A 25,972-nucleotide genomic window follows, 5' to 3' on the forward strand; every position below is an offset into this window, starting at 1 on the left:
AGCGTGTTGGCCTACAGGCATGTTCACATCTGCCCGTGGACTTAAGACACTAATTCCCAGAGCGGGAGAGGATCCAAAGGTCCAAAGTTTACCACGCAGCTGCTGGAACCTGAGAGAATCTTTGGGAAAGTCTTGTATCTGTTATACGTTTAAAACAAAGCGGATGAAATACAGTTTGTCAGCATTAAAGAAACAAAACTTTGTGAGATTGTAATTTCAAGGCTCTAATAAACAATGCTATCTTTTTCAAATATGTGACCAAGAAGGTTCTTACAGCTGTAAACTTTCAATATATCTTGAGAGGAGTATGTGAGACCGGTAATCTGTGAAGAACTGCTGCTAGTTTACATTAAAAGTGTTAAAGTGGTGAAACAAAGGGTGGCCTTTATTGTGAAGCAGCCACAGGAAATGCTGTGTATTTGTCACAAAGGTTAGCATTTTTGGTTTCCTGCTTTATATCAGACAATATGTGATTAAAGAACATGCCAGACTAGGAATCAGTTTTTAATACTCAATGCAACAGATACATTATTTCATGAATTATTATTTGACACTGAAAAAGAGTTGAGGTCCTAGATGGCAAGATGTAGCCTGCCATCAGAAATGCAGATTACTGTATTTAGTCACAATGAAGTGTGCTATTTTGGCAGAGCACCATGAGTTTATCATTAAACAGCAAACTGCTGATATTTTAGCATCACAACTGCTCGGTCAGTCAGATAAGGGATAAAAAAGTATTCAGCATTTTACATTCTGGATGCCCATACAGTCACACAGCCATATAGCCTACACCAGTGGATCCCAGCCTTTTACTTTAGTGGACACCTTTTCTATCAGTGAGTAAACTGAGTGCCATATTTTTAATGCATGACAATAAGAGCACAGAACAACTGATAAACTGTACAATGAACCCAAATAGTGAACACAATAACTGCAGGGAGATTGTGTAAAAGGAGAGGAGTTTTTGAGATATTTCTAGGAACTTTTTATACAATTCTCTGTATTTTGTGTTTTTTTATTTCTAACAATCATACATACTTAATAAGCTTCTTTTCTAACAAATTCAGTGTTTTGTTCTTATTGTTCTATTAGCTCTTTGGTTATTTTAACTGCCAAAGTCCACCATTCCTGAACTGGATTCAAATTGCCTTCAGACAGATGAGGGATTTACAGAAAACAATGTATGTAAACCAGCAGTTTACTGTTTACTGTACTTACATGAGGGCTATATTAACTGTAAGTTACTACTAATGCAAACTGCTGCTAGTTTGTATTAAAAGTGTTGAAACCAGGTGTGAACCTATTGGGACGTCATCCATTGGTTGAGTTTGAAGCTTGAAGCCTCGAGTTTGACATTATGATCATCGCCATGACAGTTTGTCGGAGCCAGCGGAGGTGACATACTCAGGTTGAGCTGTTCTCATTGGCTGTGCAGTTTTGACTCATCTGTAGCAGGAAACAATGGCGGCTCGTCCAGTCACACAATGTCGTATTACAGCTAAACAATACATTAAAAACACTGATCTGATCATCACTTTTTAATTTGACAGTTTGATCTGAGTTTGGTTGTTGAGCTGGATGGACTCACTGAGACTGACCTGTCAATCACGCCCTAAAGCATAGCCTGCTTTGCTGTCTATTTAACTTTAAAATTAGACCATAATTTACACAATGAACATCATGCTGTATGGAATAAGACTGGAAACTACCCATTAGGAAACTGTTTACTGAGCTAAAAAAACAAGAGAGAAGTCGGGTAATTTCACCATAAGAGTGCATGGTATTGTTTTTTTATTGCAGCCAATGGAGCGCCCCCTGCTGGCCTTTACATAGAATGCAGGTTTTCTCCGAGCCGGAAGCTCATAGTCAATGGTTGAAACACACAGTGTGGCCTTTATTGTGTAAGCAGCCACAGGAAACGCAATGTATTTATCACAGAGGTTAGCACTGACTGCGATCATTCATCAAAAAATTATGAAACAATGGTAATTTGGGGCATTTTATTGGAAAGGTTTCCAGATTTCCTACTTTATTTAAGAGAATATTGGAATAAAAAAGATTTCAATACCCAATACTACAGATTATTTTATAAATTATTATTTTAAACAAAAAAGTATGAGGTTTGTTAATCAAGCCCTAGTAAGAATACTCTAGAAATGCCTATACAACAGCCCGCACAACAAATTAGGCTACAAGTGTGCAAGCAATGTGTGTCCTGCCTTTTCTCCAATAATCGATAACAGACACAGCGGTTTACTAAACAAGTAGCAACAAACAATGCCATTTGTTAAAAAGCCAGCATTTATGACAAGTCTGTCATCACAAATAATAATAATGAATATAATAATGAACAATTTACCAATGATGCTTTCATCCAGCAGCTGTCAGTTTGAGTCCAATCCAGCATAAATGACGTCTCCCAGCACCATCGTCATCATCAGGGTTGCCTTCAGCTACCTGCAGTGAGATAGCTGCTGCTCCTTGCTAACATGTGCACCTGTTTGGTAAGTAGAGCTAACAGCAGGACTCTGTCAGAAATGGAGGGTTGAGTTGAGGCAAAATTATTCTTCCTCCGGCCTCTGAAATACAGTAGACAGGCTGCGGGCTTTTAAAAGTCCCGGCGGCCGAATTAACGCAGAGTGACTGGCAGGGGCCTTGTTACGGGGGTATTGAACAGTACAAACAGGCCACAGCGCCCCCTGATGGTGCTATTTTCTGCGTACCGTCGAGAAACCCCTTGGAGTGGTAGGCACTCGTTTCTGCTCTGCGGCATCCGAGTCCGACTTTTTTGTCTTTCTTTTTTTTTGCCTCAATCAAGACAACAAACAAAAACTTTACATACAATAATTAACTAAACAACATGTTCAATCTGACTGGGAGATTGAAGAGAACCATCAATGTGTGAAGTCCTGTCCATTAACCACTTACAATATTATTTATACAATAAAATGTTTTACCAAACCTCCCAAAACATCAAGGTGTACTCAGCAGTGTTGGGCAGTAACTGTAATAATATTACAGCAATAATGTTACTTTCCCCAGTAACTAGTAGTGTAACTAATTACTAATACATTTAAGTAATTATATTAGTTACCCCGCAAAAAATAATTAGTTACAATATACTTTTGTTGGCACCCCCCAATGATATATTTTTTTAAAGTAATTAGTCCAACACCGGTTATCAGTATTTACATATCAACAATGGGTGAAATGACTGTGTGTAATGTGAAAGGTGTCACTCTTAGAGACAAACTCACAGAGAATCATCACCCACAGGTCCCTTCAGCATGTTTGAGCGTTATTTCCAGCAGCAGTGGGAGGCTGTTTTCAGTGAAAAAGCTCTGATAAAGCCACTGTACACTACCTGCCCAGCACGAAAACAGCAGGCAGACACAATGAAATAATAGCTGGTGAACATATATATTTCCAGATATTTCTCCCAGGACTTAGTGGAAACTGAGTTAAATATTGGACATGGCTGGATGTGGAAATAGGCAACTGTACACCACAGAGGTTAGTACTGACTGCGATCATCACAGTCATTTCAATACTTGATGCTACAGATTACTTATAGATTATAATAAGTATGAGGTTTGATAACCCCATCCTAGTAAGAATGCGCCTTGGAAATCTGAAATGTTCACATAGACTATTAGTAGATTGAACTCACAGCAGGCTGATTCCCCGGGCCACAAAATACCATCAAGGCCACAGAATTTTCTGTCACCTTTTTTCAATTTAGTAGCTTATTTACCAAGACCGGTGTTCATATGATTTACTATGAACGTGAGCATTCACGAAGGCAACCTGGCACTCGTGAACGCGCTGTCAAAAACAAGCAATATATCACACTTGCACACTTACAGTTAGCTCAAAGCGCTAAATCTGAGCCTGATGAAAATATTTTCAACATCACAACCATTACTGAGGAAGAAAGGGGGTGAGCTCAGTGCTGCTTTCATTACCAAGGAATCTCCACATCCACCCAGTGTTCTAATGCACTGAAGAAAGCAGCTCTGATGGAGCAGTCCTTTCAACCTTTCTTCAAACTCACTTTCTCTGCTGCTCAGACATGAAGCGCCTTGATGTTCAGATGTATTGATTGTGTTGCTGTAGGACACAAACTCTCCACAGCCAGAGCTCCCTTGTGCTGTCTTTGATTCGTCAATCAGCTGCAGTGCCATGTGAGAATCTCTACTCATTCATAGATCATAGTAGGTTCCCTCACTGAAGCTTCTCCTCGTTTTGTTGCATCTGAGTGGAAGAGGATATGCCTTGATTAGCACTAATCCCTTAAAAGAGTGACTTTTTTCAGGTTCTTATGATGTCCATTTCCCAAATAAACCATCTAAAGTCAGAGCAGGAAAGTGACTGAACAGCATAAACATCCGAAAGTGTGGCATTACTTAATGCTGATGACTGTCTCTTTTAGTAAGGAGAGCAAACAGGTGGGCACAAGATGTGAGTGTTTCCAAGCTGTATTCATGCAGGTTCTGGGTCACAAACAGGCAGCGTTATAGCACAGGTCATGGCAAAGTGGAGCCCGGTGAGCAATCTGGTTTAGCTGTCAGGCTTCTTTAGCTACACAGGGGAAAACATGCATCACTGCAGTCTAATCAGCTTTCAGGCTGGAAAATGTTGATTTCATCTGCAAGGAGGAAGCTAAAGAGAATTAGGGAGAAAGGTAGACGAGGCAGCATAGTGTAGTGCTGGTCAACCCCAGTGCCATGACTTTTATAATGAATGCCAGGCCCAACAAAGACAGTCACCCATACTGAAATTTCTCAAAGTGTGACTCTTTTAGGCCAAATCTGTCGAACTGATTGGGGATTTCCTCGTGGCTCCAGATGTTTCTTCTTTCTGGAAGACGAGACTGCGGCTGTATTCCCAGAGCGATGATTGCAAGTTTCTAGTCTTCGAGAGTAATGGTGACCTACTTCCTTCATCCAAAACGCTAAGTTGAGCATTTTCTCAGATTTTTATCTGTGCTCTGCTCTCCAAGGCCAGCTGAACAAAAACTACATTCAACTTCTGAATAATTTCATTATGAAAAAGTCACAGACTAATGTTTCCTGAAACTGCTTCCATTGCTGAGGTATTTAAAAAACATTATTCTCATTTATGGATGTCATTTATGGCAAACATTCTTGAGTCATCATTTTGCTTTCCCTGCCTCAGCAATAAAAAGTTTTTGACTTGAAACAAGTGGGAAATCTTTTATTAAAATATGGGGAAATTCCTATGCATCACGGCCTGTCAAAGACAAATAATTTACAAATGAGGACATAGAACCTGCATCAGCACTTTTCAGAAGCATGAGTCTAAGATGGTAAACAGTTATTGAAATATATGACTTGAGTTATGGAAACACACAGAAAATACTTAAGATGGATATTTATGAAAGGCAAAGGATACCGATGGTGTATCAAATTCGAAATAAAAAACAAAAATCACCTCTCAAAAAATGTTAGCAACATATTACATATTTTCAATGAATTCTGTAATTAAGTTAAACAATATTTCATGATGAGAAGTTATGCAGTTCTTTACAGCTTGACATAATCTGTCATTGTCAGAAGTAACATACATGTACAGCTGAGAATGCTACAGAGTCTTTGCTTACTGATCAGGATCAGTCAAATCACTTGCTTTACTGTTAATACCTGGAGTGGCACTTATGGGCAGAGTTTGATGTAATTTTGTATGCTGTTGCTTAACCACTTGCTTTGTAGTCCCAAACATGAAATGTAAAATAAACTTAGATTGTCAGATTTTCCTTTACAGAGAGCGTGTGATACCTCCTCCAATTATGGTTTTGGTCCTGAATATTTAAAAAACTACTTCCATTTAATCTGACGTAAAGCTACAACTTCGATAACAGCACCCCAAAAGTATTTTTTTGTTTTTGTTTTGTTATATTTTTCCCATATAGTAACTGGTTGACAAATGTGCGTGGCATATGTGACCAACGGCCATGATTTTTGAACACACTGTCCAAATTTAGATGATACATTCACATAAGAACTCTGATTGATAGCATTTTGCTAATCAGTCATGCTCCAGCAACATGATACAATTAAAGAACTACAATTTACCTTATTAAAGTAAAGAATTAAAAAAAACCTTCTGTGAAAGTAAGGACTGTCTAAATACTTTCTATCTCAATTTATTTGGCAATGTATGCCCTTTAAGTACATTTTATAGTAGTCACAGGATTCCACAAGGCAATGGCATAGAAGAGCAATAGCCATTACGAATGGTTGGCATTTTTTTTCCTAGTATGGTGTGCCCCACCTCCCTGAGTGATTTGAAATAATTATTTTAGAAATTTGCCCATATATTTTATTTATATTTGGCCAAAATTGGGGTTGGGCCTGCATATATCAGGTAACTACAACTGTTCATGCCTGTGCCATTACCTTGTGGAATGAGATGCATAAGTTGATCATTTTACAGTTATTAATTGTTGCTAGTAGTGTGTAAATCATTTAGTTGATATGTTGTACTGTCCAAACAGGCTATACAAGTCATAAGCCTAAAGGTAAACTGCAAAACACAACTGAAAGGTAACCAAAAATAATGAAAACATGGCAACAACAAAAGCATCTGTCTATGAGCAATAACTATTAACATTATGCAATGAAACAATACCGGCAAACTGGAACATATGATCGTCTCAAATCAAGGCATTATTGTAGTTTCCTCAAATGAATAGTATTTATTTAGCAAAAAATAGCATTTTAAGTAAATACTCAAAATGGGGTTCCCATTGATATTTCCCAGTGATGTGGATTATGCATAATCCACATTATGTATACACAAAATACCATCAACTTTTAGCCTCTATACAGGATGCACTCAAAGCACCACTGCAGGTTTGAATCAACTCATTATTTTATCATTGTGACAGCAGTTTTAAAACATTTGATCATTAAAAAATGTTCAAGTTGGCAGTTGCTTGGGCATACAGTATGGAAATGGTCTATGACGAACAGTGAAATTCTTCAGAACACATTGAGAAATGTAGCTTTAGTGTCTATGCCAATGGCATTCCTGGCTGTACATCGGTAGACGCCAGCGTCTCTTTGTGTTGGGTTTTGGATAATGAGGGAACCCTGCGGATGGAGGTACTTATTTCCAAAAAGGCGTGCCTGTGCACTGACAGCCAAGCGGGTTTTATCAGGCGTTTCCCATGCTATGTCCACTCTAGGGATCCCAGTTGCTATGCAATTCAACTGAACAGCAACTCCGTGTTTAGCATAAATCACAGGGGGAGGGCCGTTGGTAATTCGAGGTGGGTATGCAATCACAATTACTGACACAGAAAGCAGAGAGCTTCCATATTCGTTTGCAGCTCGGCAAACGTAGGACCCCCGATCATAGACTGATACTTGTTGGATGGCAAGGGTCCCATTGGGCAATACAGCATATCGTCCAGCTCTCTGTGGCCTGTTGAGGACAACCCCACTAGGTAGTGTCCATGTTATTCTGAGAGGTTCGCCACTGGCTTGACAATGAAGCAAAAGTCCTTCCCCATTCATGACGCTGACAGGAGAGTTGTATCTGTTATTGATCTCTGGCTTTCTCCCTGGAGACAATGTGATTGTATGCTCCACAAGCCCTCGAGAATTACGCCCCAGACAGCGGTACATACCAGCTTCAGCAACAGAGGGGTTGCTGATGATCAAGGAGCCGTTTGGCTGGTGGAAAAACTTAGAGAACCGAGCACCACTATGTAAAGGTGTGCCGTTGGGTAAGATCCAAGTGACATGAGGTAGTGGTGAGCCCTCAAAAGAGCAATTTAAAGTCATGGAATTTCCCACAGTCAGTGACAGGCTATCTGTTTTTGGTCCTCTCATTTGTTGCCTCTCAACGTCCTTCACATCCAAGTTTACCACCAGCCTGACCTCCCCTCCTTCATTACGAGCGATACAAGCCAGCTGCCCCGAGTCTGTCCTCTTGGGTGACCGGATTTCCAAGGTACCATTCTGGTGAACTGTCATTCTGTTGCTATTGTACGGTGCAGGAAGGATCACATTTCCTGGTAGAACCCACATGATACGGGGAGTCGGGGTTCCCTTTGCCACACAGTCCACCAACTTCCGCTGATCCTGTACTGCGGTTACTTTGATAGTGTTGGCAGTTCCACTTAAGCCGTTGATAACTGGAGATGTTACCAGGACCTCCAGCCTGATTACTTTATGATCTTGTCCTGCATTGTTCCTGGCCATACAGGTGTAGTTACCTCCATCAAAACGTTGGACCTTTTGAACCACCAGTGTCCCATCATCCAGGATCTGGTATTTGTCTAAAACAGGAAATATCACTCTATTTGTAGGGGATATCCATGTGATGACCGGCATTGATTCCCCTTTGGTGTTACATCTTAGTGTAGTGGTTTCACCATAGAAAACCCTGACAATATTTTTGTCTTTATCCTGGATTTTTGGTGGGGAAGGTGCAACCTTGACTTTGACTCTAACCTTCATCTCATCTTTGCCAAGTTGGTTCTCAGCATAGCAAGTGTAGTCACCTTCCTCTGGCATGCCGACATCATTGAAGTATAGTGTCCCATTGTCAAACACCACATACCTACAGACAGTTCAGAAAGGAAAGGAAGGACAGGGATACTGATTGTTATACTTTTGAGGATGACTGCGGCTGTCAGTTAAGAGTTGTGTGCATAATATCATAATGGAATGAAATTAAACATTTTTAAGATTTGGACATCATACATTATGACTTACTACCATCATGTATAGCTCTTTTCTTACTGAGGAAAGAATACTCCACACAAATTCAAATGGAAATAATACAAAACAATCCTTTATATGGTGTTACTGCATATACCTGGTGACTTTAAAGGCCAGCAGCTTTCAAGCAGCTTTCAAGGTTACCAGGGCCAAATGGCATCCCAGCTAAGGTACTCAAGCTGTGTGCCATGGAGCTCTCTCTAATTCTCCGCTCTATCGTCTGAGAATCCTACAGGACAGAATATGGACCTTCTGAAAAACATTCACCAGCATACCAGTACCGAAGAAAACCCTGCCCTACATAACCCAACCACCACTACTCTTGAATTGAAGGTCACACTTACTTCAATAATCATGAAATGTACAGAAAAACTAATCCTGAATATCATCCTACCAGCTGTCAGACCACAGCTGGACCCCCACCAGTTTGACTACAGGGCCAAACGAGAGATGGAGGATGCTGTGTCCTGCTTCCTCCACTCCCTCCTCCAACGTCTGGAATCACCAGGAAACTTTGCTACAGTCCTTTGATTACTTAGCTGCACCTTCAATTTGATGCTACAAGATGGCCAAGAAACTTCAACACCCTCAACTCCTCATCCACTTCAAAACTTGTTAGAATAGGTAGAGGATCATCATCAACTGTCATCACCAAAACCGGAGCCCCTCAGGGCTGTGTCCCCTTCCTTTACACTTCAACATTATTATATGGACCAGCCCCTCACCAATCACCACATACTTCAAATACTCTGATGACACTGTTGCACTTCTAGGACTATTTAATTACAATAACTCTGTTACAACCAATAGAAACTCTCTCACTTCACATAATGGGTCACTGATAACTACGTGCAGCTAGTCATTAGCACCCTCCTGCCTTTCCATGGCAAGGCAGAAAAATAACTTAAAATATCTTACTCACAACAGGCAATAAAGTTTTGATCAACACATCACTTCTATGCATAAACGATCCCAGCACAGACTCCTCTGTTATTATTTATAAACTCTGAGCACCCCCCCCCTTTGTTGCTTTACAAAATCATAATACAGCCCATCCTGTTGTACTGTTCCCCTGCTTCTTCAACGTGTTGACCATCTCTAACAAAAACAAACTTACCACCGTCACGCATACTGCCTCTACAGTCATCAATTCTCCGACATAAACGACAGAGCCATCACACGCCTGGCACTCACAATAGCAAATGACACTGATTACCCCTTCAGTCTTCACTTCACATCACTGCCATGTGGATGGGCGGGCCCTTAAAATGGAGGAGAGCTTGCTTCAGCAAGAGTTTTGTCCCCTCTGCCATTGCATTCACTGTTGTATTGGGAAGCAATTTGTTTATCTATCTACGTTTTGCCTTTATCTGTATATTGCTGTGTTTATATTTGTGTGTTTCTATGTTGAACTAAACTGTAAAAATAAATCTCTGTCTGGGACAATAAAGTCTAAATCTGCTTTTGAATTTTTTTTGCATACTAGTATGGCAGGTTCTGTATTTATCTTCAAGGCTATTTTGAAACAGATGAGTACAAAGGTACTGGTATTTGCTGCTATGTGAGCCTTTTTTCAATGTCCAGTCAGCTATTATGTGTCAGAAAGAAACATGTTAGGTTGCACAACCTTAATAGACTGACAAGTAGTATTTACAGTATGTTCTATGTGTCATAGCAGGAAACAATAAATACAGCTGAAATATGAAGGAGTTTTTGTATTGTAGCAGCACATGCCAAATTGGTTCCTGAAGTAATTTTCCGTGGAAGTGAAGAGTCATTAATCTTAAGGTGGTGAGCTGCCACTGTAGCGCAGAGTCAGGAAATAGTTTCCAATAAGTTATATGGACATATGGACATTTTTAATGAATCTTTCAATGTCTTAGTTGATTAAATGTGGGTTAATTGTTAAACAGGACCAACTGGCAAAGCTAAAGATTAGATTTCTTTGTTGAACACCACTAGCCAATAGTGATGGGTCAGTTCAGTGACTCTACATTTAAAATCAGTTCAATGTTAGAGCGACTATACTCCATGTACATTTTGTATTCCAAAACTACAACTTCTTAACAATCCCTTCAGCTGCTCTGAATTGATTTTATTAAAATGCAACACTCTGACCCACACAAGGAGGTGTGTAAGGTAGAAAGGTGCCAATCATGAGCAGCAAATCTTAATCTTCTTCATTTTGTATCAGGGAGTTTGGTTCATCATCAGAGATCAGGGATGTTTGTTGGAATTCCTGTATACGTCTATGTGGTGACCAAAAGTGACCACTTCTTTTAAATAACACTTCTTTCTTTTTATCTTTTTATGCAGGGTGCAGAGTGTAACCTTGTATTGAATTGAAATGTGAAAATTAGTTTTTGTTACCTTAGAATGAGCGGTTTTTATCTACAGAGGGAGCAAGTCCGCTACGTTGAACCACCACGTTTTTTCACGCATTTCACAGACGCTGTTTCTCCTTCGCATTTTAAAGGGGAGGGTGAGGCGAGGAAGTTGCAACTACACTACACGGCTAAAAGCCACTAAATCCTACACACTAGATCTTTAACAGTTAAGAAGAAACTGGGTTGAAACTGATTTTACTTAGTACATAGTAGCCTGGTATATTGACATCTTTATGCTACTAATTCCGTGTCAGCCCAAAGTGGGTCCCGCGGGCCAAATCAAAGCTTATGTTGGGCCAACCTTGGCCTTTAGGCCCCAGTTTTGACAGCCCTGCCAGAAATTTCTACTGAAAAGAAAAAATACAATATTAATCGCTGTTTATGCAGTTTTATTTTTTGTGATGGAACAATTTTCTTGAAATATTTGGTAAATATAAATATTAAATATTTATGAAGAATTTGAGAATGGCTGGCCACTTTGAGCAGGAAGTCAGTCAATTAATAAAGGGAACTTGGGATGCAAGTACCATTTTGCAACATGATACAATAGAGGTTTCTTTTTGGCCATCCTAGAGTATTAGAAGGACAACATACTGCCAGTTGGATGGAGTAAAATTGTGAGAATAAAGGGTTAGCCAGCTATCTTTGGGTTTAACTCAGCTTTTTGGTCACATGAGGCACAGCCTCCAATATAACTATAAAGTTGGACCATAGATTATTTTTTAGCTTGGGGGGACCAGGTACACTGAGTGTATATGTAGGCCGAGGATACTGTCACAGAGTATGCAATATGAGGAATTCTAACTTTAAAGCTAATTCAGAGAAAAAAGAGGATTGATTTTAAGGGGTTAAAATCAATGTTAGGCTCGTAGCCATGGAGCTGAAAGAGAGGCGGGCTTAGTTAAAGGCACACTATGCAAGATTTTTACCTTAATAGTAGGCTTCGAAGTCATTTCGATGGTAAACAAACTCGTAGTATAGCGAATCATCCCGATAGCAAAGCAGGAGAGGGACGCCATTGGCACGACCAGCAATGCAAGTCTGAGGGTGGCGTCCCGCCAAATCTCACGAGAATCACAAATTGCTTTACGGCGCGACATCACATACATCAGCGACATAAGAAGCAGCCTCAATGGAAGACACTAGCAGTTACCTGGTCAGTAGACATCTTCAGAGTCTATCTTTGCCTGTTCGATGTCCGACACTTCCATCCTACTGAACATGTACCGGTATACAGGGGGGAGGGGATCAGGCCGTGAGTGCAGAGACGCAGAGCCGTATATAGAGACGGCTCTGGTGAGTGGTATTTAGGACATTTAACGTTAAATACAAGTACTCCACAGCGACTCTAGGGGTAGCTGTTTGACAAAACCGGAAAACTGCATAGTATGCCTTTAAACTTCCTTTGCGATATAGGCCAATGGAGGCATCTTAGAGGTGAAAATTACTTTTAATCAAATTTTAACCTATGTGAAGTGTCTTTGAGTTCCTAGAAAAGTGCTCTATAAATAAAATGTATTAACAAATCTAAGATTCACTATTACTAAGCAGCTCATACCTGCGACTGCGCCCTCCGCTTACACCATCTCTTTGTTTGACCGGGTTGACCATGGTCCCATCCGGGAGTGCCCAGCTGATCTCGGGGTTGGGGAGACCAGAAGCCACGCAGTCCACCTTCAGGTCTCCACCGTACACCACCTCCTGACTGGATTGCTGCTGCTTCTGTTTGATTTTAGCCGGCCTGGTCAGCACGTTAACCCGCAGCAAAACGTAGTCATCACCCATCTTGTTACGTGCCACACACAGATAGTCACCACTGTCTTTGTCAGTCACAGAATGAATGGTTATAGTGCCGTTCGGGAACACGTTGATCCTGGGGTCATAACTGCAAAGATAATAGAAACTTAATGTAGGCATTTATTTATTGAGAATGTAGAAAAAAATATTAGTTAGCTTGTGCAACTGTTACCTGTACTGAGCATCCACCAGCTTCTTAGAGGGTGTCCTCCAGATGATCCGGGGCTCTGGCTCTCCTTTTGCCACACAGTTGAGCAGCAGTCTCCCCCCATAGATCACATCTGTTCTCTCTGGGGATGATGATGTGATACTGGCCTTGGCTAAGGACAGATTCCTTCTTATGCTCAAGATTACTGTTCTCCTGCTGGAAGCCACTGTGTTACTGGCAGAGCACTGATATCTCCCAGCATTTCCAAGGCCCAGTCCCCGTATATAGAGGGTCCCATTTGGGAAGACGATGAGGTTGCGTCCATTAACAAACTGGGAAGCAGTGAGCTGCACACCATCAGGTGTGATCCAGCGGATGACAGGCTGAGGGGCACCTGTGGCAGTACAGTGAATGTAGGCGTTGCTGCCCTCTGGGAGGGTGATGTTCTCATGTTGTGTCTGCTGAATCATGGGTGGCAAAGCGGAGACATAAAGGCGGACTGAGACTGTGTCGGCTCCGGCCGTGCTGCTGCCAATGCACTTGTAAATCCCTCTATCTGTGTAAGTGACCTGGCTGATCCGGAGGGTTCCATTAGTCAATATGGCCACACGCTGCCGAGGGGCAACACCAAGTGGGACAACAGCCATGTGGACATGGTTAGGGAGTACCCATGTGACTCGAGGCGTAGGGTGCCCCTCCACTTTACACTCTAAATCTACATTGCCGCCTAGATGCGTAGTGATGTCTCTGTGCCGAGGCTGGAGTACCCGCGGATGCTGAGACAGGACCACAAGGTTGATCACCATTTTGTCTGTGCCATACTGGTTCTGGATAGTGCACAGGTACTGGCCCCCATCCATGGGATGTGTGTTCCTGATGATTAATGTACCATTTTGATGGACCTCAAACCTCTGGATCCTGGTGTTCTGAGCAATACTCGTCCCTGCATGAATGGAAAAAAGGTTTAAAATATAACAGTGTGCTCTAACACATAGCATACCATTTAAAGTAAGTATTGATTGTAGAAAAGAAAAGAAACAATATACTGTAGGTGAAATGGGAGTAGTATTCACAAGTGGTACAAAAATAATTATTTGTGGGTGTCATATTTTACAAATCTATAGCATGTTCAAGGGGATAACTTAATATTGACTGGCCAGATGGCTTTGACAAACAGTAGAGCCCTCATCCTACTTAATACACATAGATTTACCTACTTTACATTACTTATGTGCTTATCAGGGAGTGCACCCTCAAATCAGCTTTTAGTTGTGAAATAATATTTATTCCAAGGTGGACAAAGACAATGCCAACACAATGTTTCCATTTAACAGCTTTTTTAAACAGAATAAGCTTTTATTCTTATTGACCCAGTTATCCTTGGAATTATGTTCATATTGGACAAAGTAACCATATTCTAGGCTGTCACACTGTAATATATTTTTCTGTGATATACTTGCATAGCGTTGCCTGTATTTGTCCAATTAATAAAGTAAACAAAAAAATAAAGGTTATGGTATTTATATTACTCAGTGTTTATTGGAATCTTAAATAAGCTAATTACACTGGTTTAATAATAACTTCTATTTTCCACATTGTTTGTAAAGAAGGAAGTGCCAAGGCTGACCTGAAAATGTACATAAAGCTGAGTTATGAGGTTGAGTCATACATACCACTTGCAACTTTAGTCCATGACAGGAAGGGCATTGGCTCACCCTCAGCCTCACAGGGAAGCTGAGCATCTGTTTCAGCTTTAACAGTTAAAGTCTGGAAATTGCTCTTAGTTATCCTTGGCTTCCCTCTTGGAATAGATCCTTGTCCAGGTAGCTGGTGCTTTCTGGACACGTCATGAGTGCTTGTTAGCAGTCCCTCTCTGAAGGGATCAGTTTGGACAGTAGCAATTGTTGGGGCAGGGATGGTCGTCTGCTTGAATGTCTGTCTGCTGGTCAATTTTAGGGCTGGGGAGGTTGGGTTTATACTAATAAACAAATCCAGTTTGTGGTTAATTGACTGCGTTGCAGGATGGTAGTCTAATGTTCTCTGAGGCTCTGTTGTGGTGATGGATTGGATTTCTTGGTCTTGACTGTTGTTGTCTGGAATGTTGCTGATCCTGGGAGCCTCCTGAGTGGTGGCTCTTAGTGAAGGGCCCATTATGGGTCCTGTAGAAGAAGTTTCAGGTAATAAAGTGACATGCGGTGCCACTCTGGATGGGATCACAACATCAGGCCTCAACCACGTAGCAGAAGGATGTATTGTTATAAGAGCATCAACATTAATTCCTACGTGTGCAGTTTCTTCAAGATGCTTATCTACCTCTGACTCACTGCTCTGGATTTTATTTTGACTAAAACTATGATAAGATCTTTCAGGGACTGTAGGTGTCTTTGTGGTTACCTGTTCTGTGTCCACTTCACCCTCAAGCATGCTCGGAGTTGTAACTAAGCCACTTGTCATGTATCCAGAGGTTGCCTTGATTTCATGCTCGATCGAGGAAGCAGCTGAGGCAGATGGGGATGGCAGCAGTGAAAAATGCATGTCAGTTTCTTTCAAATTCATCTTTCCATCCTTTTCCATGGGTGTGTATTGATGGTCTGATTGATTCTGCCCAACATCTGTTTGCACTTGTGTTATAGTGTGAAAACTCCCAGAGGAATTGTCAGAGTGAAGCACAGGTCCAAGGTGTCCCGTAACGCTTACCCTTTGTGTCTCCTCTAAGGGTTTAACAGGTGGAAGAGGGCTCTCTATAAACATCTGCTGAGTGGTTGATGTGAACATATCCAAGCGTACTGCAGGAGATGCACTCTCTGAGATTCCCAAGACTGTTTGAGAACTCGTCTTTCCGTGACCCACTCCTGGAGAGGTTGTTGGAAATGATGGTGCCACTGATGTACTTTTGAATAGTGGTTTGGCCAGCAGTAGAAGGCTGTCGTTTGTTTCGGGGGGAGAAGCTGGTATTGAAGAGAGTTTGGTGGCTGCCTCGGCGCCATGCCCTGAGTCTGTGCTTTCTTCATGACTCAGTCTGCCTGATGACGCTGCTTGGCTGCCGCTGAATGGAACAGTGGTATTGAAATTGGCTGTTGTAACTTCTAATGCTTCTATTTTTAGCTGTTTGGAGGCGGTGGTCCTGACTGTTGCTAGGGGAGCATTTGCAGGTGTGGTGGCAATAAACTGGGTGGGTTTATTCAGCTTTTGTTTCCTTCTGTTTGGCTTTCTCCGACGACCCCCATTCCTTCTCCTAGAGTTAGGTTGTCGTAGGGGCGATTGTCCTTCAGACCCCCACCTCCTTGAAGTCGTGGGTACAAGTGTAGTTGCTGGAGATGCTGTTGTGAGCATTGCTCGAGATTGTGAATTATCAAGTGCTGTGTCCTTTGGCTGAGTATGCGGCTGTGAGGTTGTTACAGTCTCACTGAGATATTTTCCATTTTCCTCTTGGCTTGTTGCTGATTCATTTGGGTTGACCGACGGGATAATTTGACTTCCACTTGAAAGGAGTTCTCTGTCATTATTAGAGCTGGCAACAACATTTGGTTTATCCATATTCTCGCTCCTCTCCGATGCCTTGGACCAATCAGCTGTTTTGACTCCATCAACATCTGTATTTGTGCTATGGTTCTCTTGTAGAGACAATGTACTGCTGCTGCTTGCAATGTTTGTGTTAGCCTGCCAGAAAGTGACAGCGTGTAGGGGAACAGATGTGGTCTGTGGGAGGAAAAACACACTGTTTGAAGTTGTGTGTAGATCCAAGTTCATATCAGGGGTTTTGTGTTGCACATTATATGTAGTCTGTGTTGTGTGTGGTTCTGTAGCATGTATGCTGTGTGTGTGCTGACTGTTTAATGTCATATCATGTGTATCATCAGCAGTGTAGCTATTAGATGTCACATGTGCGCCTTGACCTTGTGTATTGTGTTTATTAGTTTTCATTTTTGTATGTTGCACTGGAGTGTGTAGTGTTGTGAAGAAATCCTGGCTCTCTTTTTCCTGCTCAGTCACGCCATCAGATGATCCCTCAGTAGTTTCTTCTGACTGTGTTGTCTGCTCTGTCATTTTACTCTCTGTTGTATGCTGAACTGGGAGTGGTGTCACAGTATTCTGAGAATTTCTATCCCTTATCTTTGCCAAAATATCCGCCCATTTCTCTGGGTCTATTTTACTCTTTGTCGTGTTAATCTTCCTCCTGTTCTCAACTACATTCTTCCTGTCTTCAATACGTGATCCTGTTGGTTTTCGCATTAGTGGCCTCCTCCTCAATGGATGGATGCCCCTCCTGCCTGTGGCCACACCTCCTGGAATTCTCCTCCTCACAGGATCCACACGACTTATTGGAGCCCCCACCTGAGTAACCTCAGTGTCCCCTGATGCCTCCTCTGTATCCTCTGTCGGGACCTTAATCTGAGTGTTGACCCCTGAGGCTGACTGAGGTCTTAGTGGAAACTTTCTCAAAGGCCTTATCAGCCCTTTGCGCCTGACAAGAGTGATTTTTGTAGCCAGTGTATCCACACCATGTTGATTTATGGCAATGCATTTATAATAACCACTGTCTAATAACTGAGTCTGTGGAATGTGTAGAGTGCCGTTGGAAAAGACCAAAGCTCTAGAGGAGTTGGCTTGGAGACTAACTATGTTGCTGCTTGGTAGAATCCAGTTAATTTCTGCATCAGGAGAACCAGATGACGTGCAAGGCAGGGAAATGGGGCTCCCTGCAAATCCCTCGATAGGTGTAATTGAGGCATCCTCCCCTGGGGGAGGGCTAGAGGATTCCTGCACTGTCAGATGGAATGGTAGGACAGCAAGGTCTCCATGAACCTTAGCAATGCAGTAGTAAATTCCTGAGTCTGAGTGGCTGACAGCTTTAATGACCAGCCGTCCTTCACTGGACACAGACACCCTGTTGTCTGGACTGCTGTACGGTGCCTCCACCTTTGAGCCATCTGGCAGCATCCAGTGGATGACTGGTTGGCCAGAACTGTGCACGTTACAGTACATTTGACTCGGGCTTCCCAGGATAGCACTCAACACTTTGCGGGTTGTGTTTGTTGACTCGATCATGACCCACGTCCTCCTCTGTCTTCGCACCAGCTCTGCCTCCACTGTCTCCGAGAAGTCTGTGCTCAGGATCAATTTTACCACCTTGGCTGATGATTGAAGTCTGTTCAGCTGAAGGTCTGCAGATGTCTGCATCAGCCATTCCGGCTGGGCCATCATATTAACTTTAACTCCTGTGTAGTACAGGGCATCCTTCTCGGGGTCCTGCCTATACACATAGGTTGGATGAGGCTCTTTACTGAGCATAACCCCCCTTTGTAAATGGGCTGGCACATTGCTGTAGTATGCGATTAGCCTCCACAGTCGCTCATACTTTTCTCTATCAACAGGGCATTCAAGATCCACTGAAAAGGTGATGTTGGAGGCCAGTTGGACCTGGTTGACCTGCTCCCCATTGATCTTGGTAAGCTCTCTCGGCTCGCCAATGCTACACTCTAGATCCACCTCATTCCCGTGTTCATCTGACAAGCCCAGGGAGACGTTTCCAAATGTTTCACTGAATTCCTCCATAGTCATGACCTCACTCTCAACATCATCAGGTGCGGAAGTCCTGTGAGGAGAGCTGATGACGGGGCTGCTGCAGGACAGGTTCTCCATGGCTTGGACCTCTTTCCTCTGAAGGTGCCTAGGAGAGGAGCACATAGGACACAGCTGGCCACCGGGAAGGGCCCTGTCCTTTTTACATTTCAAGACACCTGGGGGAAAAAAACAACCATGTCAAATAAGACACTGAAGCAATTTGGATTGTCATCTTTAAATGTTATGAAATATATAAGTAAAGACAAACTCTAAAGTATCAGTTCACTAGTCTTCATCAAATCAGAAATTTAATGTCTAACCTGGTGAGGTTTTATCCCATTCATGGAGCCACTTCATGTTGCAGTCACATGTCCAAGGGTTCCCATGGAGGTACAGGTTCTCCAGCTGAGGCATGGTGGCCACCAGCCTGGAAGGCAGTGATCTCAACCCATTGTCTGACAGGTAGAGGTGCCTCAGAGTGGAGACATGGAAGTAGTCCATTAGAGTGAAGGTGGTGAAGGTGGCTGGGTGCAGCTGCTGAAGCCTGTTGCCTTCCAGCTGCAGCAGTCGCAGAGAGGTGAGGCCCTGGAAGGCATCTGGGTGGATGAACTCTAGCCGGTTGTGGTCCAGATGTAACCTGGCCAAGGCCCATAGACCTTGAAGGGTGTGTCTGTTGATCTCCTTCAGCTTGTTGTAGCTAATTTTCAACATCTAAACCAATGAGCAAAAGGACAAGGAAAGTCATTAGTAATTGTAACATTATGAACCTCTTGAACCCTCCTACCCCATCTTAAAGAAAAGAGCTAAGATTACACATTCTGAGAAACAACACATTTAGAATACTTAATACTCAAAGTGATGATGTAGCCATATTTTATTCAATACAAGCTTCATATAGCAACAGTGAAAGTCAGATTTAAATGTTTTTTTAATGTCTCTTTCTCTGATAAAATTACAATTATGTAGAATCTACATTCCAAATGAAGAATATTTTGAGACATTTGTAATTTTTAGAATTCATGGGAAGTCCAAGTCCAGGTTCAGGTTTATTTTTGCTATCTAAATGATAAATAATGAGTAAAAAAAGTCACAGTAAACTAGTATCATGGGAGAAAGTAGGGGAAAGACAAACTAAAATGGTTGCTGTTGTTGAACCCTTTCAAATAGATTAATGCTCCTCTGAAAAGGTAACTTTTTCGAGTTTAGGGATACAGAACCCCCTAAAATCTGGCATAATGAAAACTATTAGTTTATAAAAATGTTTAAACTTAGAATGACTTTCTCCTTTTTTACTGGGATTTACATTTATACAGTGGTTTTTATGGCAGGAAAGACATTTTGCCTCGTTTTTCATCAGTTTTATCCATGAAAAAGTAATAAAATTTGTATTAAATGTTGTTAATAAGTATTAAACAGGTTGTTATTATCCTGGCCATTCAAATTAATGCAAACACCATGAATGTTACGCATTTAGCATTTACTTTGACGTTATTTTATAGACAGACTTTCTCTCACAACGCCCAGCTCTGACTGACTTCCAGCAGTCAGAAATGTGTAGAGGAGAAAATGTGTTTTTTTTCTTATGCCAATGTTGTTTTCTTCTTTTTAAAATAGAAATATATGCCATACCTTGTCAGCTTAGAAACACAATGGAGCCATAGTCACACGCTAAACACATTATGTTCCAAATGGACACTCAGTGAGATGTTATTGGCAATCTGAGCTGTAAAATACCATAATCTGGTAAAAATCAGCAAATTGTTAGATAGGACCTTACAAAGAAACTGTTCAGTATCTTGCTTAAGGACTAAAACCAGACCTATAGCCGCCATTCATTCATTTGAATTATTCCTGGGTAACATTTGGTGAGTTCAATCGGTGTACCTGTAGTGAATTAAGGTCTCTGAAGACTCCATCTGGTAGACTGTGGATGTCATTCCCATGGACCATCAGAAGCTCCAACTTCCTCAGGCCAGCCAGCGATCTATCTGTGATCTTATTAATGCTATTGAACCTGAAACACAACCAGAGTGGGCGATATAATACACAGAAACCCCAAATTCAAAAGAAACAATACATGAGCCTGGGTGTTAAATCCCTTTATAATTCTGCATTAAGAGTGTAATCCAATCACTGACAGTGTAGCAAAATAATAGGCAATGCTGAGGATCCCAAAAGGACTGACCCCAGGTTCATGCGTTCCACGTGTTTGGATACAGCAACTGGGATGGTGAGGAGGGAGCGGAAGGTGCAGTGGAGCTCAGTGGGCTGTGGGCAGGAGCAAGGCCGGGGACAGGGCAGAGAGGCAACGGGGGGCAAGATCATCAGCACCAGCAGAGTCTGGAGGACGCACAGGGCGGGAGGGTCCATCTTCATCCACGGGAGGAGCAGTCACAGCGGCTGTGTAAAAACTACAACAGTAATAATGTAACCAACACATGAGACATGCGATAAGTACTATTATTATTATTATTATTATTATTATTATTATTATTATTATTGATCTCTGTTTAAGAACATTTTTAAAGGGAAAAAGGCGACGAAGAGACCAAAAAACGGACTGACATTATTGTGACAGATAAACTACAATAAAACTATCTCAGATGACAGTCATAATCCATCACTGTTAAACTTAATACTTAGTGCTGATCCGAATTCGGAACAAGTTTCGTGGGTGACTCTTTGCCTCCATCAACGCATGAATGGATAAACTCCGGTAAATTACGCACACAGCGCTGCAGTGGGGGGTTTCAGGCAAAGTGCTCCCTAAATATTTAATCGCTTCAGCTCAAATTATTGCAATGAAATATAGATGCTCTTACCTCAAAACCTTGATAGCTGCTCTCTGGGGAACTCCTCATATTCCATTTCAACATGGATAAAGTAAAAAAAACCGCACAATTAAAAATAGAACAAAAGCGGAAAACCTCTGAGAAGAGAACAAAACTGAAAATCTGCACAGACGAGAAAAAAAACACGGATTTTAATGTAAAATTCTCTTGGGGGGAAAGTTTGGGTCTAACTCCTCAATGCCAGTAGTCTACTCTGTGGATCTGCAGTGAGCAGTGAGTGGGGGAGCTTCTCCGACGCGCACGGAAGGCGAAGACGCAACAGGAGGAGCCAGAGAAGTTTTTCGAAAGGACAGAAGAGGTTGAGGAGAGTTTCAGCGGTGGGTCTTGAGCACAGCCAAACACACTCTTATGCTGCTGAGTGTAAGAATGGTTGGTTAGGGTTGCTGGGATATATTGGATGAGTCATATTGGAACTATGAGAAATTAGATTAACCTCAAAAGCTGACAGTTTCAAGACCAGCTGGATGAGAGAAACTGGAAGAAATCTAAAGCTAAACAAACTGGATAAACTGTGGCATTAGAGCTGCAGCTGACAGGGCTAGAACCAGAGTGTTTGGGGCCAAAGCTAAGCTAAACTAAGTACCCTGGGAAGTAATGTATAGTAGAGAGGGGCCTTAAATAGATTCTTCCTTTCCAGAGGAAATGTTAGTATTAAAGCTGCAGTAGGACATTTTTTATAAAAATAACTTTTTGTCCTATTTTCTGAAATTATATTTCACTATATCCTGACAGTAGCACATACAACAGATAATCTGTCAGGATCAGGTTCCTCTGGCTCCTCTGCAAGCACTTTGCAAGAATCCACCGGGCCTGAGCGAAAAACAACCACTTAAAGCCGAGAAAGATATAAGGACACTTTGGGTTTGTGGCTTGAAGATAGTTTGTTGAAATGAGACTCAACAATCAACTATCTTTCTTGGCTCTGATTGGTTATTTTCATTCGGGGCCCCATGGATTCTTGCAAATGCCATTAGGAGCACTAGGAGGAGCCAGAGGAATTTTTTTCACAGACCATTTGTCAAATGTACTACTGTCAGGATATAGTGAAGGTTTCAGAAAATATAACAATAGTTATTTTTATGAAACTTAGTAGCTTTAATGATAAAGCATCCATTTTGCTAATACATTTTTCATATATCAACATAGATTTTTGCCCAAACAAAAAAATCCTATCTGAGCCTTGTAATTGTAATGTCTCACCAAAGCTCAAACATTCTGGTAAGCCAGAAACATTGGCAGTGAAGGCGAAAAAAACAAAACAACTAAAGGCCTAAGATATATGGCTATTGGTGCACATTTTAGTTGACGAAAAACATTTTTTTTAATTCTGAGTGTAATGGCTACACATTCTTACAACTGGAGAATAGCATAATCATTTTAGGCTTACAACAATGATACATGAAAATGTTAAAAAATAAGCATTATTCATTTCCATATAACTGGAGCCGCTGGAGAGGGGCTAAAGAGCTGCATGTGGCTCTAGAGCTGCAGGTTGCCTGCCCCTGACCTAGACTAATGATGTAAGTTAATTGTCTGTGTGAATGTGAGGCGATCCTTACTCAATCCAAAATCAGCTATAATAAAGTGCTGACAAAATAATTTTACACAAGGCCCATAGCTTTTTCTGGAGCTTCCTACTGCATCTCACAGTCTTCATCAGCAGACAGAATTTACACTGTTGTCATGGAGATGGCTGAGCTGTCATCAAATGACCAACGTGTATAACCTCAGTCACATGATAACAGCAGTTTGGTTTATAAAACAATTTTTTTCCTACATACTGCTCTCTTGGAACATCCAGAGGGAAGCAAAATGATTGTGGTGCTGCACAAAATGCCTCAGGTGGAGGATATATTTACTGTGACTCGGGTTGTCATCACCAATGAAACATGATGCATAAAAATAGAAAATGCTGTTATAAATAGGCTCCGAAATACGACACAGATATGTTTAAGTTTCATTTTAGTTTGCCTTTCTTGCCCCTAACCCAGTTCACAGTGAGTTTGGGATGCAGGTGATGTTGGGGGTGGAAACAAGTGTTTTTTAATTCTGAAAGAAAATTAAAAACAAAGACATTACGCATGAAACATGCTCATATGGGGGCCGAACTGTAGGGCATTAGAGCACTGTAAATTGTGATGCTGATATGAAATGAAATGTTACCTTTTTTTGAAGATTGCTGTCTTCAGATCAGTCAAAAAAAAAGATTGATGATCATTCTTGGTTTAAAATATAGCTATACGGCTGATTCTAAGGTAATGTGATTATACAATAATAAATATTGTAAAATATTACCTATGAGAAATATATCCCATTTTTGCCAATAGATCCTCCTAAATATTACACACTGGACCTTCAAGGAAATTATTAATTTGTTACAACATATACTGAATTCATCCATAAACTGATATGTCAGCCCGGAAGGTGTTAAACTGCTGGGTTTTCCCTTCTTTCCATCTCTGACTGTAAGGAGAGGGGGGCTGGGAGCTAAAGGTAAACTTCAAAGCCCTTTCATTAACACTGACTCACATATGCACAGCATGCAGTCTAGACCCACCTATTGGGGAAAAAAGCATGCACAGACACATGTACAGACAAACACATAGGGTATAACAACAATGGGCCACACATAAAAACAGAAGTTGACAGTACAGCCTGAGGGAAATTTGAGAAGCCTGTTATTTTGTGAAACTGGAACCTGAATATCTGCCTGATATCAGCTTGGAACTGATTCCAAAGCTTATTTAATGGGACTTCATATCCTGCCATGACATTATGTGCAGGAAATTTGGGGTCATTTGTGTTGATGTTGAATTTCTGCTCGTCCCCTCTTGAAACATTACCTGTGGTGTAAGCTTTGGCCCTCTAGCTTCTCTACTCTTCTCTGGAGATCTCTGTCACCTATCTGCTCTGTGACAGTGTTGAAGTTTGAGGAAAGTGTAGGTCGGAGGTGACGGAGGGAAGGGTTAGTAGAGGGCCTCTAGTTCCCACTGCTGGACCGAGAGCCTCCATCCACAGACACTGTGATGTTTGCCCGAGGTGAGCCTCTATGCACCATCAGGGCATGGTGGGTCATTTTATCCCTACAGTAAAAATATAGATAATTTTCACATTCAGTTTTAGATTTTTTTTTAAAGCTGTAGTAGGTAACTTTTCTAAAAATAAGTTGAGACAGATAATCTGTGAAAAAATCAGGTCCCTCTGTCTTCTCTTAGTGCTCTTAATGGCATTTGTGAAAACTCTCTCTCTAACAAAAACAAAAAAACAACAACTAATCAGAGTAAAGAAAGATAGTTGATTGTTGAAACCTAAAAATCTACTTTCTTCAAGCCACTAATTCAAAGCTTTCTTGGCTCTGATTGGTTGTTTTTGTTCAGGCCCGGTGGTTTCTTGCAAACCGCATTAGGAGGAGCCAGAGGAACCTATTTTTTTAATTAGTTTTTTTAATTGATTATATGTCTCATGTACTGTTATCAGGAAATCGTGAAAATCTCAGCAAATAGTTACCCACTGCACCTTTAAGGGTCTTGTTGCAATTTCTCATAAATGAAATCATGACCCCAATACCATCTGGTATAAACAACAAAATGATGTAAACAAGATTAGTGAACAATAGTTCTAACAATAACTGTCAAGTGTAAAATAATACAAGAGGAGTGAGTTGCTCTTAGGAGTGGCGGCCAAACCCAAAACTTGCTTACCGGTATCTTAACCCTGTTGTCTTCTGTCCTATAGTCTCAGCTGCAAAACTGTTGAACTAGTGTTGAAGATCTGCTGTAGGAGGATGTTTCACTCTTGTTTTTGTATAATGGGCTGCAGAAAATCAAATAATACAGCTTTAAGAATGTGGTGACACTGGACAGATGTCATTTACACATGGTTGAGATCAGACCACCTCTAAGTGGCCTAGTGAGTCTGACTGCATTCCACTTTACACCTGCATTAACACACATTTTTCCTGATTATCCTGGAAATGGGGTTCGTATGTTATCTGTTATTTTTACAACTTGGGTTTTATTTTCTTATATCAGGCCATCATCTCTGTTGACTATGATAACATTGTATTCACCTAAGCATTTGCTGAGACATAACCTGACTACACCAGATGGTCTGTTACACAAAACTATCGGATAAGTTTTTGAAAAAAGATTTCATGATCTCTAGCAGCTGCCTTACAAGGTCAGCAGAGATTTGAAAATTTTGTAAAATCACAAAAAATGAGGGCAAAAAACACGAGCAGTCAGATGACCAACTAAACCAGCAGTTTATCCAGATTAAAAAAACAACTTTATTTGGAGGTCAATCTGAAACAGAACACCTGAAATGTCACGATCAATCCATTATTGCATACAAATTGCACACGGCTACAGTAAGTATAGCACGTCAAAGTTCAAGCAGCATGTAGGTCTGTAACCTCCCAAGTTGTCAAAAACGCTGCCGATTTGTAAGTGGCCCACTGCTTCAAAATAT

General features: G+C 41.3%; 1 protein-coding gene across 2 annotated transcripts; it reads right to left on the reverse strand.

The window, feature by feature from the left end:
- Positions 1-5,196: 5,196 nt before the first annotated feature.
- mxra5a (matrix-remodelling associated 5a) lies at positions 5,197-21,724 on the reverse strand. Of its 2 annotated transcripts, none has more exons than XM_051427246.1 (8): positions 21,473-21,724; positions 20,836-21,050; positions 20,535-20,664; positions 18,971-19,361; positions 14,759-18,826; positions 13,110-14,028; positions 12,699-13,025; positions 5,197-8,592 (listed from the first exon to the last, which is right to left on the reverse strand). In XM_051427246.1, exons 2-8 carry the CDS (start codon positions 21,024-21,026, stop codon positions 7,005-7,007), a joined length of 7,614 nt encoding a protein of 2,537 aa, XP_051283206.1. In that variant the 5' UTR covers positions 21,027-21,050; positions 21,473-21,724; the 3' UTR covers positions 5,197-7,004. The 2 variants fall into 2 exon arrangements, with proteins under 2 accessions (XP_051283206.1, XP_051283205.1); XM_051427245.1 differs by having other exon boundaries at positions 20,836-21,061.
- Between the last annotated feature and the right edge of the window lie 4,248 nt (positions 21,725-25,972).

Source organism: Dicentrarchus labrax, unplaced genomic scaffold, assembly GCF_905237075.1.
Source record: "Dicentrarchus labrax unplaced genomic scaffold, dlabrax2021, whole genome shotgun sequence".
Lineage (NCBI taxonomy): Eukaryota > Metazoa > Chordata > Actinopteri > Moronidae > Dicentrarchus > Dicentrarchus labrax.

Excerpts from the sequence above, each read along its gene's own strand:
- mxra5a (XM_051427246.1), bottom strand. The coding sequence starts at position 21,026 with ATGAAGATGGACCCTCCCGCCCTGTGCGTCCTCCAGACTCTGCTGGTG. Across the intron at positions 14,029-14,758 it reads ATGGACTAAAGTTGCAAGTG|GGACGAGTATTGCTCAGAAC; the intron begins GTATGTATGACT and ends CCATTCATGCAG. Across the intron at positions 13,026-13,109 it reads CTGGTGGATGCTCAGTACAG|TTATGACCCCAGGATCAACG; the intron begins GTAACAGTTGCA and ends TTATCTTTGCAG.